The following is a 17,696-nucleotide window of genomic DNA, read 5'->3' as shown; positions in this document are numbered from 1 at the left end:
CATATCATGCCTAAATGGGATTCGGATATGCTAGTGGATAAATTTCAATATTCTGACTCTCTATCTTGTATGGTTGCTTCAGAGTTAACTCTCCACCCTTCTTGGAGAGAGCCAACGTGGTGTTATGCCGAATAGCGTACCTGAGCCTGCTTTTCCTGTCATCCTTAGTCCGACGCCACCATGCAAACCCAACTGTGAGGATTTTCCTAGTCCATAATTGTTCTAGTTCTTATGTCAACATCTCGCTCTCTTGCAGATAAGCAGAAATCCGAAATAGCAATCGCGAGGCGGACTCTCAAAGTACAACACGTTTTCCTCGAATTTCTACGGAATGCCCTCCGCTGGGTCGCTGCCGATGCAACGCTGATGGGTCTACAGATCTATTATCTCTCTCTTACCGAACGAAAACACGGCGCAAGTGCCGACCGTCATCTTTACTAAAGTTCGAAAGGAATGAGGCGCAGAGCTAGAGCGCCATTCATCACGGAAAGATAGGATTTTTGGATCAGCCATAGTTAGATGACCGAGCTCGTAGTCATCTTACCCGCCTGGTCTGATTGCCTAGTGAATTTTCAGCGTGAGATTAGGACAGGTTGGCAATTTACAGATAGTGATACTTTTTGGCCCCCATTGCAGCTATGAGAGCTTGATGGCGGAGCCAGTCGTTATATAGAATGCTGCGAGTAGCAGGCAAATCCGTGAATTTATCACGACATTCTTCAATGATCTGTCGAAAGAAATCGATCTGAGTCAAAATTATACCTATTCCTTCACACTAGCCTATCATGTCTGAGCACACTCCAATTGCCGTCATTGGCATGGGGTGCCGACTCCCCGGAGGTGCTAGCAGCCCTGAGAAGCTCTGGGAGATGCTCGCAGAAGGCCGCAGTGGATGGGGTGAAGTTCCTGCAGAACGTTGGAACTGGAAGTCATTCTATCACCCACACAATGAAGCCAAAGAGTCACTCAATTCAAAGAGTGGCTATTTTCTGGATCAAGACATTGGGGCATTTGATGCCAAGTTCTTCAACATTGCCTCATATGAAGCCCATGCAATGGATCCGCAACAGCGAATCCTGTTGGAGACAACATACGAAGCTCTAGAGAACGCTGGAGTATCTTTGGAAAGTATTAAAGGCTCCAACACATGTGTCTACGTGGGATTGTATGCCCGTGACTATGATCGCATGGGATTTAAAGATCTCCCCCAAATTACGAAGCTTCACATTACTGGAACGGGCGAAGCTGTCGTCTCGAATCGAATCTCGTACCTCTTTGACCTCAAGGGCGCATCTGTCACGGTGGACACGGGCTGTGTAAGCACATAATCTTTCCCTTTGAGGAGTATTTCCCCCAAGTTACTGACTTCAAACTTTGTGTAGTCTGGAAGTATGGTTGCCCTGCATCAAGCTTGTCAGAATCTCCGGACCGGGGAGTCAAACATGGCCATTGTAGGAGGAACACAGCTTCTTCTTCATCCGGATCAGGCTATCGCAATGAGTACAGTTGGGTAAGACTACTATTTCTAGAAGAAGTCCTTCCTCGGGGTACTGATTTTTGATAGCATGGTGAATCCACACGGCCGATGCTTTGTCTTCGATAGCCGTGGTTCTGGTTATGCACGAGGTGAAGGCGTTGGCACGATTATTCTCAAGCGCCTGGACGACGCCATAGCAGCTGGTGACCCTGTTCATGCGGTTATTCGGAATTCTGGATTGAACCAGGACGGCAAAACAGCAGGCATTTCACTCCCCAATCCAGATGCGCAGGCCGCTCTCATGAAATGGGTCTACTCTTCTGCTGGCGTGGATCCTCGGAACACGGTATATGTGGAAGCTCACGGAACGGTCAGTCAAATTCTACTTCCAATTTACATCTTGCCATATTAAAGCTAACTGTTCTTCACAGGGCACACAAGCAGGTGCGCAGAAAAGATGATTTCTCAGTTCTATTTGTGTGAGCTAATGTAGTCAAAACAGGTGACAATGCCGAAATTTCCTCTATTAACCAGGTCTTCTGTGAGGAGGCTGGACGAAAGTCAGATATCTATGTTGGATCCGTCAAATCCAATATTGGACATTTGGAAGCATCCAGCGGTATCGCAGGCCTGATCAAAGGTATCATGATTGTGAAGAAGGGTTTCATCCCGCCAAACTTGGATCTTGAAACACCCAAGCCAAGTCTCAAGCTTGACGAGCGGAAAATCAAGGTGAGGATGATATGTCTGTTAAAGGAGGATTTGAAAGCTAATTTATACTTTCTAGATCCCTGTCCAGCTTACTCCTTTGCCCCAGCCAGAACAACCTGGGCCCAGCCGGGTGTCTTTGAATAGTTTTGGCTACGGCGGAACTAATGCACACGTCATTCTCGAACCAGCTCCAGCCCGTGACCTCAATGAATCTGATGTGAATGGTAACTCAATCCATGAAGGCTCAAATGGAGTTCAAGATGATCTTGAAATCAAAGACACCCCGAATGGCGTTGCAGATGCCGCTCATCAATCAAACGGTGATGAGAGCCATGCCAGCCCCGAGGAGAAGGCTCAAGCCAATCCTCAGTTGTTTGTGCTTAGCGCTACTTCGGAAAAGTCTCTTCTTGAGGCTGCAAAAAATGTGCAGAGCTGGATCTCTACTAGGGCCTCGGAGCAAGACTACCTCTCCGATCTTGCATACACTTTGAACGTTCGACGATCACTCCTGCCACTCAGGCTGAGTGTTGTTGCTTCGACCCCGGATGAACTCGTTTCTGCTTTGGAGCCAAAGAGTCTCCGTATCACAAAGCTTCCACACTCTGTCTCCGTTGCCTTTGTCTTCACGGGCCAGGGAGCGCAATGGTATGCCATGGGAAGAGAGTTATTGGCCGTCAACTCTGCCTTCAAAGATTCGATTCTCCAATCAGACAAATTGATCCAAAGCTTTGGTTCTGAGTGGAGTCTTGTGGAGGAGCTCTCAAAGGACGAACAATCCTCCAGAGTGAGTGACAGCGAGTTATCTCAGCCTTTGACGACAGCCATCCAAGTCGCTTTGGTTGATTTGCTTGCCACCTTTGGTGTGACCCCGCAATATGTCTGCGGTCACAGCTCGGGAGAAATTGGTGCGGCTTATGCGGCTGGGGCCTTAACGCAAGAGGCTGCGATTGAAATGTGAGTTTCTTATCCTTTGGCTTTTCAAGATGAAATTTGACCTAATGACTATTGATCCAGTGCGTACCGACGAGGTTTATGCTCAACTGCTGCCAAAAGGGCAAACTCGACCAAGGGTTCCATGCTGGCCGTGGGAGTTGGCGAGATCGAGATTTTGCCATACATCCAGCAGGTGAAGAATGGCCTTGTCACAGTGGCTTGTTCCAACAGCCCGGATAGCACTACGATATCTGGAGATGAAGCTGGTATTGACGAACTGAGCGCCATTCTGAATGATCAATCCATCTTCAACAGGAAGCTCAAGGTGGACACGGCCTATCATTCTCATCACATGAAGAAGATCGCGGACCAGTACCTCCAGTCCTTGCAGCATGTGCATACCGGTACACCACGAAGCAATGTTACTTTCTATTCCTCCGTGACAGGGGAGAAGAAGGTTGCCAATTTCGGACCTCAATACTGGACAGACAATCTGGTGTCAAAGGTCCGATTTAGCGATGCCCTTCAACTTTTGGCCGAGGACATGGCACGTTCGAAACAGTCCAGCAATGTTGCCAACTTCTTTGCAGAGATCGGTCCTCATGGTGCATTGTCTGGGCCCATCAGGCAGATCATGGCCAAACTCAGTATCCGAACCTTCAAGTTTTCCTACGCATCTGCACTTGTCCGAACTAAGCATGCACTACACTCAGTTCTGGAGCTGGTTGGCAAGCTATTCGAATCTGGATGCGGTATCCAGTTTGAGCAGCTTCTTGCCTTGCACAAGGCCAAGCGTTGGACTACAATCGGCGATCTGAGTCCTTACCCCTGGGATCACTCATTATCTTACTGGTACGAATCTCGACTCAGTCGGGATCATCGTCTGCGTCAGTTCCCCTACCATGACCTGCTGGGATTGTGGGATGTTGGGAGCACTATACATGAGCCGAGATGGCGGTACCATCTCAATGTCGATGCGCTTCCTTGGTTGAGGCATCACGTTGTCGATAGCTTCATGATTTTCCCAGGAACTGGATACATTTGCATGGCCATCGAAGCGATGAAACAACTCGTCCAGCTTCGGAAGACCTCGGGGGAGATATCCAAGTTCCATGTCAAGAATGTGGTTCTTTCCAAGCCTATCATTGTTCCAGATCAACGACCGGATAGCTTCATCCCAGATGTGGAAGTTCAACTTACCCTGACTCGTATGAAGACCAACGATGGCAGTCGATGGGAAACATTCAGAGTTTTCTCATACTCGCCTGAGGGATCTGGGTCATGGAATGAGCATTGTTCCGGACTCATCACTGTTGACATGAGTTCCAAGGTTGACGAGGTTGAAGGCACCCGAGAGGAAGAATTCCTGGTTTCATCCCACAAACGCAAATTCGAAGATATCCAGCAAGCCTGTCACTTTGATGCCACCATCAATCCTGAGAAATTCTACAGTGACCTTCGTGAGTCTGGGAATGATTTCGGCTCGACTTTCACCTGCATGACCGAGATGCAACTAGGACACCATCAAGGTTGGGCCAAGGTTGAGGTCCCCGATGTTCCAGCCTGCATGCCTCGCCAGTTCTTACAGCCACATGTGATACACCCATCTCTCTTGGACTCTTTGAATCACCTTGCGGTAGTTTTGTTCAAGAAAGAGTGCAGCAACGCACCACTTATGGCGACGTTCTTTGGAGATATCATCATTTCAGCAGATATAACATCTACCCCTGCCGATGAACTGATCGTCGCTCTCGAGATGAATCCCGAGGGAACGCGTTCAGCATCAGGAAACACATACGCATTCCAACAGAAAGAAGATGGAGAACGCTCTCTCGTCCTGCATGTGCAAAACTGGCAGCTGAAAGCTGTTGGAGAAGCTCAAACGAAGAATGAAGAGACTCCATTCCATCGCAAGATGAGCTATCGGATGCAGTGGCAGCCAGATGCGTCTTTCCTAAACGCGAAACAGCTTCAGGATGCAGTTGATGTAACTGCAACGGAACAGCATCTCACTACCGCAACAAGTACCACTGAAGACGTCATAATCACCGAAAAGCTGACATTTGAGCAAATAATTGCCCTGAATGAGCGCGCAGCGGCAATCTACATTCGGGAGGCCTTGTCCCAGGTATCCTCGGAGGCACCAGCGGTGACTACCCCTCATTTTGCAAAGCTTCTCGAGTGGATGAAGTCTTCCAGGGAGTCTGAGGTATACAAGTCGATGCTGAAAGGATTGACTTCTTCCGAGGAGGAACTCATCCTTCAGAGGTCTTTGATCTCCGGTCTTGAAGGATTGATGCTATCCCGTATCGGGCTCAACCTGGTCTCCCTTCTAAATGGAGAAATAGACGCCAGTGAGCTGATGCGGGAAGACAATCTCTTGTCGAGATTCTGCGGGGATGACCTTTTCTCAAACAGCCATCAATTCATGGTCAACTACCTAAAGTCAGCTGTGTACAAAAAGCCACACATGAGAATTCTCGCCATTGGTGCTAGTATGGAAGATGGGATTGTTGCTCTGCTGCGTGCAATTGATCGTCCAGAGGGACTCATGGTTGACCACTTCGACCTCGCTGATAGCTCTTCGGCGGCCCTGGAGCGCGCGAAACCTCTTTTCCAAGATTGGCACTCTATGGACTTCAAGGCTTTGGATCTTGATGATAATCTCAAGGATCAGGGCTTCGAGATTGGATCTTACGACATGATCATCGCAGCCAACACCCTTTATTCCGTGAAGAACGTCACAACCTCGTTGAATCAGGTTCGTCAGTTGATGAAGCCGGGTGGAAAACTAGTTATGGTTGAACTAATTCGGCCACCGACATTGGCCATCGAGACTATCTTTGGAGTCTTGCCAGGGTACGTACCATTGACTTGAATATTTAACAGCAATTCGCTAACACTTGACAGGTGGTGGGCTGCTGAAGATGATCGCCAGAATTGTCCTCTACTCTCCGAGTCACAATGGCACGATCTGCTGCTGGAAAGCTCATTCAGTGGCACCGATATTGTGATGAATGAGAACGATGGTCCAAAGTCCAGATCTGCCATGATCATCTCGACTGCATTGAACCAGACTGAGGTGAACAAAACTGCACCTTCGCAATGCGTTAAGGTCCTCTCATTTGGCAAATGGTCTCCGGTATTCGCAAAGTTCGCCGAGGATATCTCATCTGCTCTCAGTCAAAGGGGCTTTGATTGTTCAACCGGTGTTTTAGATCCTCAGGCCATCGAACAAGACATTACCTACATCGTTCTTGACGACGTGGAGAATGCTCTTCTGTCAAGTCCATCTGCAGAGGAGTTCGAGACTCTCAAGACTCTTTTCATCACGAGCAAGTCTCTCCTTTGGATCAGCGGACAAGAAAAGGTCACTCAGAATGGCAACGCTGCAAAGGGTCTCATCAACGGTATGGCGCGTGTGGCTCGACGTGAAAACGAGGGGATCAAGTTCATCACCATCGACATACAACAAGATCTTGCGAACTCTGGGTCTGAGGTTTTCAAGCAGATTCTGGACATTGCTGAGAGCTCCTTCTGGCCAGCTTCTGGGACCGAGCAGTCCAATGAACATGAGTTTGCGATTCAGAACGGCGCTGTCTTGATTCCTCGAGTTCAGCCTGACACCAAGTTCAATGAGTGGATCGACCGAGCCGTCGGAGATGATCGACTGGACACTCTGCCTTATCACCAGCCCAGCCGCAGCTTGAAGCTTCACGTGGAAACGCCCGGTCTTTTGAGCAGTCTCCGATTCGTGGAAGACGAGACTCTGGCCTCGCCTCTTCGCGCCGATGAGATCGAGATTGAAGCAAAGGCATACGGTGTCAACTTCAAAGACGTCTTTATTGCTCTCGGTCAAATGCTTCCTGGAGTCAACATGATCGGAGAGGTCGCCGGTATTGTCACAGCTGTGGGTTCAGCTATGCAGGGCCGATTCAATGTGGGAGACCGAGTTGCCGGCGTTGGCGCCCAGCCCTTCACCAGCAGAGCCAGAGTCAAGGGATTGATGTCTTGTCGACTCCCTGACTCGATCACCTTCACTGTCGGTGCATCAATTCCCATCATTTACATGACAGCCTACCACTGCATCGTTGAAGTGGCTCGTCTCCGAAAGGGCCAAACCATCCTGATCCATGCAGCATCCGGTGGTGTTGGTCAAGCGGCAATTCAATTCGCGCAACACATTGGAGCTGAAATCTTCGCAACTGTCGGCAGTGCAGTCAAGCGTCAGCTACTGATTGACCGGTACAACATTCCCGAGGATCACATTTTCTCGACAAGATCGAGAACATTCAAACATGGAATTATGCGTCTTACAGCCGACAAGGGAGTGGACGTCGTTCTCAACTCCCTCTCTGGTGAATGGCTGAATGACTCTTGGGAATGCTTGGCTCGTCTTGGAACATTCGTTGAAATTGGCAAAACGGATATCTATAAGCGAAGCCACCTCAGCATGGCACCGTTTGACCGAAGCATTACCTTCGCAGCCGTCGATCTGGTAGTCCTATTCGAGAGTCAAATTGAACGGATGAATGACGAGTTCCAAACGGTCATGTCAATGTTCGAGTCAGGCATTCTTGCACCCGTGGCTCCTGTTGCAGCGATTCCTATCTCGAACATTGAGGAGGCATTCCGCTTGATTGCTTCTCGGAAGCACACAGGAAAGGTTGTCGTTGAAGCTGAGGCAGATGCTCTCGTGAAAGCAGTGATTGCTAAGCCCGAGCCGTTGCAACTGGACCCTTCGGGATCCTACGTTGTAGCTGGTGGTCTTGGTGATCTGGGTAAGAGAATCTGCCGGCTTCTAGCATCTCATGGTGCAAAGCACATTGTGACGCTGTCTCGTCGGTCTCTGTCCGATGATGATCGACAGACATTCGAGGCTGATATTGCTCAGCTTGGAGCAGTATTGCACATTGTCAAGTGCGATATCATTGACGAATCCTCTATGACTGAGGCTGCGATTATCTGTCAAGAGACTCTTCCACCCGTCAAGGGTGTAATCCATGCCGGCATGGTTCTCCGGGTAAGCACAATAGTTTCCCCTCCTATAAAGTTCACAAACTAATAAACTCCCAGGATCATCCTCTCGAGCTCATGACACCGGACGACTATCTGACCGCTACCAAGCCCAAGACCCAAGGCACCTTGAACCTGCATTCCAGCTTCCAAGGCCCTGCACTTGACTTCTTCATCACTCTTTCCTCCATCACATGTATCGTCGGCAAGACTGGCCAAGCCAATTATTCCGCTGGAAATGCCTTCCAGGATGCGTTCGCCCATGCGCATGCTGGAAAGTCCCACACCCGCTACATTTCCCTTAACCTCGGTGCAATTGATGGGTCCGATGCCATCACGTCTCTGCCCATCCGCCAGCAGGAGCTGATGCGTCAAGGTGCAATTCTGGTCAAATTTGAGGAACTCTTCAAAGTCCTCGAGTATGCCATGGGACCTCAAGCAGTACTCGATGACTGTGTTCAATCAATCATGGGCTTCGATCGACAGTCCATGGAGACGGTGCAGGACACCTTTGGACTCAGTAACCCGATGTTCAGTCAAGTGCCCTATCTTTCGGATCAGAACAGCTCTGGTGATGGTGCGTCCAACAAGGTAGACACGGAGAAGGCTATTCGGAATGCCGCTTCCATTGCCGAAGCTGAGGAGATCATCACTCAGGCAATTGCAGAGAAATTCGCTCTGTTCATGGACCGCGCGATCGAAGATGTCAATCTCGACCAGTCACTCGCTGCCTTCGGACTTGACTCGCTGGTCTCAATTGAGTTGAAGAACTGGATGGTTCGAACATTCCAAGTTACTTTGCAGACATCAGAGATTGCAGATGCCCTTAGCGTGGTTGCCCTGGCAAAGACAATTACCTCACGTTCGAAGTTGGTGAGCGATGAGCTGCGTGGAACTCCTTCCAGCTCAGACGAGCCTGAAGAGACACCAGCTGAGCAGCCAGTGGCTGAAGTACCCTCCGGTCCAAACCACAGCTTTGAATGCTGTCGATACGCAAAGGATCTCCCCAAACAGCCATTGATGGACCTAGACGAAGCATTGAGCTCAATTTCAAAGAGTACTCGCCATTTCGCAACAGAGGAGGAGTACACAGCTCTCTGCCAGGCAATTGAGAAATTCGGACAGCCAGGAAGCATGGGACGTCAAATGTACGAGAAACTCGTCAACATGTCGAGTGACCCGAAGGTAGACAACTGGATGGTCGACTTCTTGACAGATGCGACATTCCTCAGGAAGCGATTCTCCTTGGTACCACTCTCAAGCTTCTTCGCTACACATCATGACGCTGCAGTTCCCCATCCTCAAGCAGAAAGGGCTGCTCTCATCGCGACAACGGCTTTCCGATTCAAGGAGGCAGTAGATGCTGGGACTCTGGAGCCTCATTGGTATTTCCATATCCCATCTTGCATGGATTCTTGGCAATGGCTTTTCAACACCACTCGTGAGCCTCAGCTTGAAGTTGATCGTATGAGAAAGTACCCTGGAAACGACTACTGCGTCGTGCTCCGCCGCGGCCATGTCTTCAAGGTGGCGCTCAAGAACGGCTCCGAAGCTGTCTCATACTCCTCCATCAAGGCACATTTCGATATGATCTTGGAGAGCGTTCAAGATGAGGGCTTCTGGACAAGCATACTGACTAACGATAACCGAGACTCCTGGGCCACGGTAAGTTCACAATCTCTTCATCGCAACAAATTCTATTCTAACAATTTTTAGCTCCGCCAAAAGCTCATCTCCATGAACGACGCAAACGCAGCATGCATCCAAGTCATCGAGCAAGCAGCCTTCGTCATCTGCCTCGATGACGGCACACCAACAACCAGCTCCGAGCGAATCCGAAGGGCTTACCTAGGCGACGGCTTCAACAGATGGAACGACAAGGGCCTCCAGTTCATAATCTTCGAGAACGGCTCATCAGGCTACCAAGTCGAACACACTATGATTGACGGTCTAACAGTCCACCGGATGAACGAGTGGATCCACGAATCCATCCACGCACATATCCCCAGCCAAACCAGCGGTCATACAAACGGCACAGCCAACGGATTCCACCCAGTCCTCGAAGAATACACCCTCACCACAACACCCAACATCGACGAACACATTCTCGTCGTGCGAGATGAACACCTCAAAACCACCTCCGGCCGTGAATACGGCTACCTCACGCTCTCACACTTCGGCAAAGACTTCCTCGCCGAACATGGGTGTCCTATTAAATCCGTCTTCGACGTTACAATCCAACTAGCCAGCAAACTCTACTTTGGCCACAACCCGGCCTCCTGGGAACCAATGTCGATGGCGCATTTCCACAAGGGTCGCACAGAGATCTTCCAAGGTGTCCTCCCATCCGTAGCGCAATTCTGCGACTCGGCAACGGACGGAGACGTTCCTGCGACACAGCGGCGTGAGATGCTCATCCGCGCTGCGAATGAGTATACAGCTGGTCTGCAGAATTCTGGAAAGGGAAATAATTACTTCAGGCTTATGACTGTTTTGGAGGGTATGTGGCCGGCTGGTGAGGAGTTGGCGCCGTTGTTTACGGATCCCGTTTGGCTGAGGACGTATCCGCGGTTCATTATGTCTGGGTTGACGGATGGTGGATCATTGGATTCGGCGTTTGCCTTGATTGATCCTGAGGGTGTTTGGATTTGCTATTCGATTGGGGAGAAAGAGTGAGTTCCATTGATCTGGAGATGATGAGAAGCTTGAACTAACCTTCTTTTCTTAGGGCACGCTTTTCTATTGTTGGCCCTACAGGCAACGTGTCCAGGTTTGAGAAAGTACTGGACGAGGCTACGGCCCTTGTTAAGACACTGGTAGAGTCGAGCTAGTTTTTTGTGTTTTATAGTGGGCTTGCGAGTCTTTGGAGTTTGTTGTAATCAGTCATTCGTGTTCATTGTGATGTTAAGGCACCCAAGAATGACATTTATGAGGAAGATTGTAATTTCCATTCGCATCACCCCATCAAATACGCCACGCAATTACATCACAACGGTAGATAACGGTAAATTCGACGCCGAAAGTGGCTATTCTTGACGCTGTTTAAGCGTCGTTTTTACTATAATCTTCGTCATCGATTTCTCACGTGGTCTATTTCTGCCCATCATTTACGTATGCTCCCCGAGTGATCATGAATTACTCCCTGAGCGCTCATGGCCGCTCAGGGTTGCTCAGGGGTCTACTCACCCTTCACTCATCCTAGTTCGTCTAGATGAGTCACCTTGTAACCAGGTTTACTTTAAATCTAAAGATCTAACTGTGGAGTTTCCCGTTTTTCTCAAAACCATCAGGCTATAATCGTGGAAGCTACTTTCCACGACGCTAAAGACTATGGATTGAATGCAGGTATATCAATAGCTATTTGAATTCATAGTCTGGTAAGAAGTAGGTATAAATAAAATAGATGGTAGAATGGTGGGGCCTTGGTACAATTGAAAACATTGAATCAAGCCTACCTTTAAGATCTGCGTTACAACTTGGTATGAAGGTTTACACCCCTAGGTCGACCCCTTGCTTTGCGGCTGATACAAGAGAATGCTCCGCCTTTCCTCGAAGCCAAGGCAATATGCCTAGGAGAACTAAATAATTAATACTTATAATGAACTTCGGGCTTGCTAACTTGAAATTCATTCGATATAGCGTATGTGCATCATGAAATGGAATCGAGCTCCAAAGCTGTCCGACCCCCGGAAGGATGAGCTGTCTAGATCTGATTCTGACAGCTTTCGGAGTGTCAATCTTCAGATACCTGGTCTACTTGAAGTAACTTCCCCCTGGCGCTCGCTGACATCCGATACCTGGATGTGGGAGATTCTAGCGATCAGCTTTAGTGGTATATGCTTCATCGCGCTTTCTGTCGTCGTCTTCGTATACGATGAAAAGCCCTCGCCTTCGCTACCTCACGATCTTACTCTCAATACTGTCATTTCCATCCTAGCAACTGCTTCAAAGTCATCCTTGATTTTCGCCGTCGGTTCATCTCTGGGTCAACTGAAATGGATCTGGTTCCTGAAATCCGATAAGCATCTCCGGGATATGCAGTTATTCGATGATGCCACCCGTGGCCCCTGGGGTTCTGCAATCATGTTGCTTCAACATAAGGGGCTATCTATTGCGTCACTAGGAGCACTGATCACCCTACTTGCCCTGGTCTTTGAGCCTTTTCTACAACTTGTCATGACATTTCCTCTAAGACAAGTGCCTGATTTGTCTTCGTTTCCTTCAGCAAAACAGGTTCGTTCAATGTATGCAGTATACAATGACCAAGGTCCAAATACGGCATTTGAAGATATTCTGGGTGGCTTCTATGATGCTCAGATGCAGGGCATATGGACTGATGTCTATGAGAGAGACTATCTCACCTGTCCCTCAAGCAACTGTACCTGGCCAGCATTTAAATCAGTCGGTTACTGCAGTAAATGTGAGGATGTGACATCCGAAGCCACCTTGGTGGGCTGCAACAACGTCCCCTACGAATTTGATGGACACGGGTTTCACTCCAACATCACTGAGCGGTGGTCGATAAACTGCACCGTCTCTCTCCCTCATGGGTACTCACCTAATACACGACTTCAACTTTTGCAGGACGGGGGGCTGTATCAAATGACTCTCCCTGGGATAATTGTGTGGCAGATACACAAACTGCCGAATCAAATCTTGTTCACTGATGGGCCTCCACTCAACACCACCTTTCTGGGAATCGAGAACCCCTTACTGGTCATTGGATTTGCCGAACTAGATATAGTGACTACTGATCAAGATGCTGGCGGGAAAGCAGTATTCCGTCCAGAGGAGAGTCTCAAAATCAAAAAGGTGACGGAATGCGTCCTCTCTCTATGTTCGCGAACTCATAATTCCTCTTTCACGAACGGAGTACCACAAGTCGGTATTTCCCCTCCGGAGTTTGGTCAAATCTGGTATAAATACATATCGCGTAACTTTGAGGAGGGCCAGGCGTTCTACGACACTTGCTGGACCCAATGGGGGGAGTACCCCAGCCTCAGACGCGTATTGGCGGCCTCAATGACTCGAGCTGGTTGACGAAGCCTGAGCTACCGGTTTCTATCCAGCAAGATAAGAGAGATCCAACTGGGATGGGTGGCAAAGCCTTTGCGTTTTGTCACGTCGAGGATCTCATTCCAGATATTACACAGTATCTCATTGGCTCCCGGAATTTCAGCACATTCTGCTGGGCTGAAGAGGAACCCTATTGTTTACGAAATACGCAAACAATCGATGAATTGTTTAGGCAGACGCCAGAATACGACAGATATTGGGATCCCACACAATCAAATGGAGAGGTTCAGGCCTTGGATGGTTTTGATCGAATCACGAGAAAAGGCCTTGAAGGTGTCATGCGGAGTATAGCATCATCGATGACTATGTGGGCTCTTTCCCATACCACGGACTTCATTAACGGCACGGCAATTATTCCAGAAGTTTACGTCAAGGTGCATTGGCCATGGATGGCCCTTCCAGCAACACTTATTATACTTTCTGCTGTGCTACTCGTGTCAACCATAATGCTCAATCGCAGGCAAAACGGTGATTTGTGGAAGACCTCTAGCTTACCGACCATTTATCATGGATTAGAGGATGATATATTGATCAGCCGGGGTCCAAATTTTGAACTTAGTACGATGGAGACCTCCGCAGGTTCCATGAAGGTTCACCTACAGTATTCTGATATAAGGGGCCGATTTGTCTTACAGGAGAAATGATGAAGGGGGTGCAGTCTTGCCGTCATGATATGTATAAGGTCTACACAATTCATATAGTGCTTTCGAAGAAGGATTGATTGCGGGGCGATGTTCATGAAATGGCACAGATGTCACTGGTTTCTTCCAGTTTCCCGTAAGAAATAGTATTATACGTGACACTGCTATTTTAACAAGTGATGGCGATCTATTCTGGAAAAGCGATCGATTCAGGTCTAGCTAAATACGGTGCTAGCATAGTTTTAGGTTGGTATATCTATACTCATCAATGGTAGCAAAGGAATCGTCAAATTCACCGGGTTAGGCTGATCTACGCGGGAGGCCGCGGATACTAGCTATTAAGTTCTTGATTGTTACATCGGTTAATAAATGCATAGGAACACCCACTGTACGCGTGGCCATCAGTATCCATTGAATATCGATACCGCCAAGCCTCGTCTTAGGAAACGGGTTAAGCTAGGTCATCAAAGGGTCACAAGTCTTAAATAACAGTGAAATAGGTATGAAGGTAGTTCTTACTAGTCCATCCGCCATCTCTCCCGATAATACACCGTGAGTATTCGTGTCATTCCATAAAATACTGCGCTGATTGTGGCCACGTCAAGTTTCCAATCACTCGCCATCAGACCAAATTCATCTATGATCCACCCTGGCCCAGGAACATCCGAAGCAGCCAGTAAGCAGTACGGTTAGCGTCGAAGGACCTTATCCAATGAAGAGGTAAAATGAGATCAAAGGGTCGATCAGCCTGAGCATTAGGGCGAGCGATTAGGTTACTCAGGGAGCTGCTCGGGCAGTTTTACCGTCACCTAGATTACAACAAAACCTTGGAAGTAAATGACCAATCCAAAATCTCAGTTGAAATGGACTAAAGCCGAACCATGCTAAATATAAAACACAGAGACATTAGATATCAGTACAAGGGCGCACACAAGAGGAAGAAGCCATCCAAGAAGCTCCTCCCATAACATGCAAGCCCGTTCTCGTTTCGTTCGCACATTTTTGCCTCGCTTCTTTATCCGTTTAGAAATTTCCCCTTTGCGCATTCCTTTTCACCCGTTTAACCGGTAACCTTGAAGATGGACTCGGCCAGGCGCTTGACGTTGCCGGAGGTGATACCAGCGACGGAGATACGGCCGTCCTTGGTGGCGTAGACGGAGTGCTGGAGAGGATATTAGTATGCTAGGAATCACACAGGAATTGACAAACGGGGAAGGCTTCGCGATACGTACCTCCTTAGCGAGAACATCCATCTGCTCGGGCTTCAGACCGGTGTAGGCGAACATGCCGATCTGGCTAGTAATGTGGGACCAGTCGTGCTTGCTGCCGAGCTCCTCCAGGTTCTTGCGGAGCAGGGAGCGCATCTCGATGATGCGGTCAGCCATGCCCTTGACCTCACCGAGCCACTGCTCGTTCAGCTTGGGGTCGTTCATGATGGTGGAGGCGACGCGGGCACCGTGGATGGGAGGGTTAGAGTAGAAGGGGCGGATCAGAATCTTGATCTGAGACTCGACGCGCTTCTTCTCCTCGGTGTTCTCGCAGACGAGCGAGAAAGCACCAACACGCTCACCGTAGAGACCCTGATTAAACATATCACGTTAGCAAAATGAACAGACTTTGGAGCTCTGCGGCGCATTCGGATAATTTCTCACCATGTTCTTGGCGAAACTCTGGCACAGAGCAATGTTGTGGCCCTCCTTGACGAAGTGGCGAGGAGCGAAAGCGTCCTGGTCAGCGTTACCGCTGGCGAAGCCCTGGTAGGCCATGTCGAAGAAGGCAAAGTGGCCCTTCTCCTTAACGACATCGCTGATCTGGCGCCACTGCTCCTGGGTGGGGTCAACACCGGTAGGGTTGTGAGCGCAAGCGTGCAGCAGGATGATGCTGTTCTCGGGGGCGGCCTTGATATCGGCGATCAGGCCCTCAAAGTCCAGACCGATGGTGTCCTTGTTGTAGTAGCGGTACTTCTCGACCTCGAGGCCAGAGTCCTTGAAGACGGCGTTGTGGTTGGCCCAGCTGGGGTTGGGGAGGTAGATCTTCTTTGCGTGGGGGTAGAAGCGCTTCAGGAACGCACCACCGATGCGCAGGGCACCGGTACCGGAGATGGTCTGGGTGATGACGAGGCGGTCCTCGGTCAGGGCGGAAGAGTCCTTGCCGTAGGCCAGCTCGGCAGCGGCGTTGGTGAAGGCGGGGACACCGGTGATGCCGGCGTACTCCTTGTCGAAGCGCGAAGCAACGACTTTGTCCTCGGCCTCGCGGACGGAGGGCAGGACGTAAGGCTTGCCCTTGTCGTCACCTAATCACGAAATTCACGCGCGAATTAGCAATCCATGGTATTTCTTCCACTGTTTTGATTTCCCAGCTTTCGCAAATCGATGGTGGAGGACTCACGGTAAGCACCGACACCCAGGTTGATCTTCTCCTTGAAGGAGTCGGCCTTGAAGGCCTCAGTGATACCGAGAATGGCATCCTAAAGCAGGCGAGCTGCGCATCAGCATTGATCCTTTATAGAGTCGCATTGAATCGTATTTCCAATGCTGTCCACTCCAAGTTCTAGAGTTGATCGATTGACACCTACAGGAGGACCCTGGGGCACGTTAGACCAGGCCGAGGCATGTCTAGCACCGATGATCACGGTGCGCATGTTCGCATCGCGGGCAACAGCCGAGCGGCTGGCAACACGCAGAGTGGAGAGCATTGTGTGGAATGACAGGAGAGCAGATAGAAGGGGAAAGGAAGAAGGTAAAAAAGCTGGGGGAAGAAAGAGAAAAAGCCGGAGAAGAAATCGGAGATGCTGCGTGTTTTGGGGCCTGACTCATGTGATACTCAAGGGAAGTATCGGGTACTTCTCGTCGAGTGTGGGGTTTCACTCATTCCGAAGTCACGTCTACTTCACCGCCCGGCGACATCTGCGAGGCCGATCCCGTCGGATTGGTTGCATCCTCCGCAGGATTTAGGATTCCCACAGGAGTAGTATTCCGTGTGGTAGATCATACAGTAATAGTTAAATAGAATTAGATATAATCCATTAGTCCTTAGCATTTCAATTGACTGATAGGTAGAATACCATATCCTATACACTCTAGAATCACTCCCTTGTGTACCTACAGCACTCTACAGTGTAAACATTTCAGTCCCAAACACGGTCTCGCCCTATTCTCCCCGACATCATCATTGCACCATGTCGGGATGTCAAGCCCCGGTGAGCTGAATAAGGGCGAAAAGCTCCACCCGAGAATTTCCCCTCACGCACAGAGTTGGGGTAAAATCCGTCGTGCGGGCAGATCCCGAATGCAAGCATTTCAAGGACCAATTTACCCAGAAGGGGTAGTAATTTGATATTTCAAGGTTTCTCACCCCCTATATGGCCATTTGAGAACAATTCATTCTAATTGATTATCCAATTATAGGTGTCAGGGAAAACCAGGGCAAAATATCAGGGCTTAAAACTCGGTTAAATAGGGTGACGAAAATAGCCGGGATGACACGAATGTATGTACTAAGTACTTTAGCAACTGTACAGTGTACACCGTCGACTGTTTTAGCCTGTCTGGACTTTATTCCATAGTACCCAACCTCCCATCCCCACACGCGGAGACCGAGACGTCTGATCGACGGCTGGAGAACCCCGACAATTCCAGTATCTCCAGTTAATTATTATTACGTAGCCAACGCGGAGGGTCGGCAGGACATGACGGAAACAGCTAGCCGCATTCATAAACAGAAAACATAGTTTATGCCGGTTTTGGACTTTCAAGGAGTGTTATTGTTTGCATCTTGCGAATGTAATTAGAGTGCAATTTCGAAGCTAGATAGAAGAATAGTGGACAATAGGGAGTGACTAC

At 49.2% G+C, this 17,696-nt stretch overlaps 3 protein-coding genes across 3 annotated transcripts; 2 read left to right on the top strand and 1 right to left on the bottom strand.

The window, feature by feature from the left end:
* Positions 1-785: 785 nt before the first annotated feature.
* On the top strand, positions 786-10,968 carry N7496_008449 (Highly reducing polyketide synthase sdnO; the record flags this gene model as incomplete). The annotated part of the gene is made up of 11 exons (XM_056701368.1): positions 786-1,316; positions 1,383-1,510; positions 1,565-1,847; positions 1,909-1,921; positions 1,980-2,209; positions 2,265-3,142; positions 3,203-5,980; positions 6,032-8,144; positions 8,198-9,802; positions 9,854-10,809; positions 10,866-10,968. 11 exons carry the CDS (start codon positions 786-788, stop codon positions 10,966-10,968), a joined length of 9,618 nt encoding a protein of 3,205 aa, XP_056553431.1.
* Positions 10,969-11,788: 820 nt separating this feature from the next.
* N7496_008448 (DUF3176 domain-containing protein) lies at positions 11,789-13,177 on the top strand (the record flags this gene model as incomplete). The annotated part of the gene is made up of 1 exon (XM_056701367.1): positions 11,789-13,177. The coding sequence occupies one exon, from the start codon at positions 11,789-11,791 to the stop codon at positions 13,175-13,177; it is 1,389 nt and encodes a 462-aa protein (XP_056553430.1).
* Positions 13,178-14,914: 1,737 nt separating this feature from the next.
* N7496_008447 (Aspartate aminotransferase) lies at positions 14,915-16,549 on the bottom strand (the record flags this gene model as incomplete). The annotated part of the gene is made up of 5 exons (XM_056701366.1): positions 14,915-15,016; positions 15,087-15,434; positions 15,507-16,147; positions 16,243-16,321; positions 16,430-16,549. The coding sequence occupies 5 exons, from the start codon at positions 16,547-16,549 to the stop codon at positions 14,915-14,917; spliced, it is 1,290 nt and encodes a 429-aa protein (XP_056553429.1).
* Between the last annotated feature and the right edge of the window lie 1,147 nt (positions 16,550-17,696).

The sequence above is a fragment of the Penicillium cataractarum genome (genome assembly GCF_028827025.1).
Source record: "Penicillium cataractarum strain IBT 29864 chromosome Unknown utg000007l, whole genome shotgun sequence".
NCBI classification, from domain to species: domain Eukaryota; kingdom Fungi; phylum Ascomycota; class Eurotiomycetes; order Eurotiales; family Aspergillaceae; genus Penicillium; species Penicillium cataractarum.
This window is presented reverse-complemented; position numbering and strand designations above follow the sequence as displayed.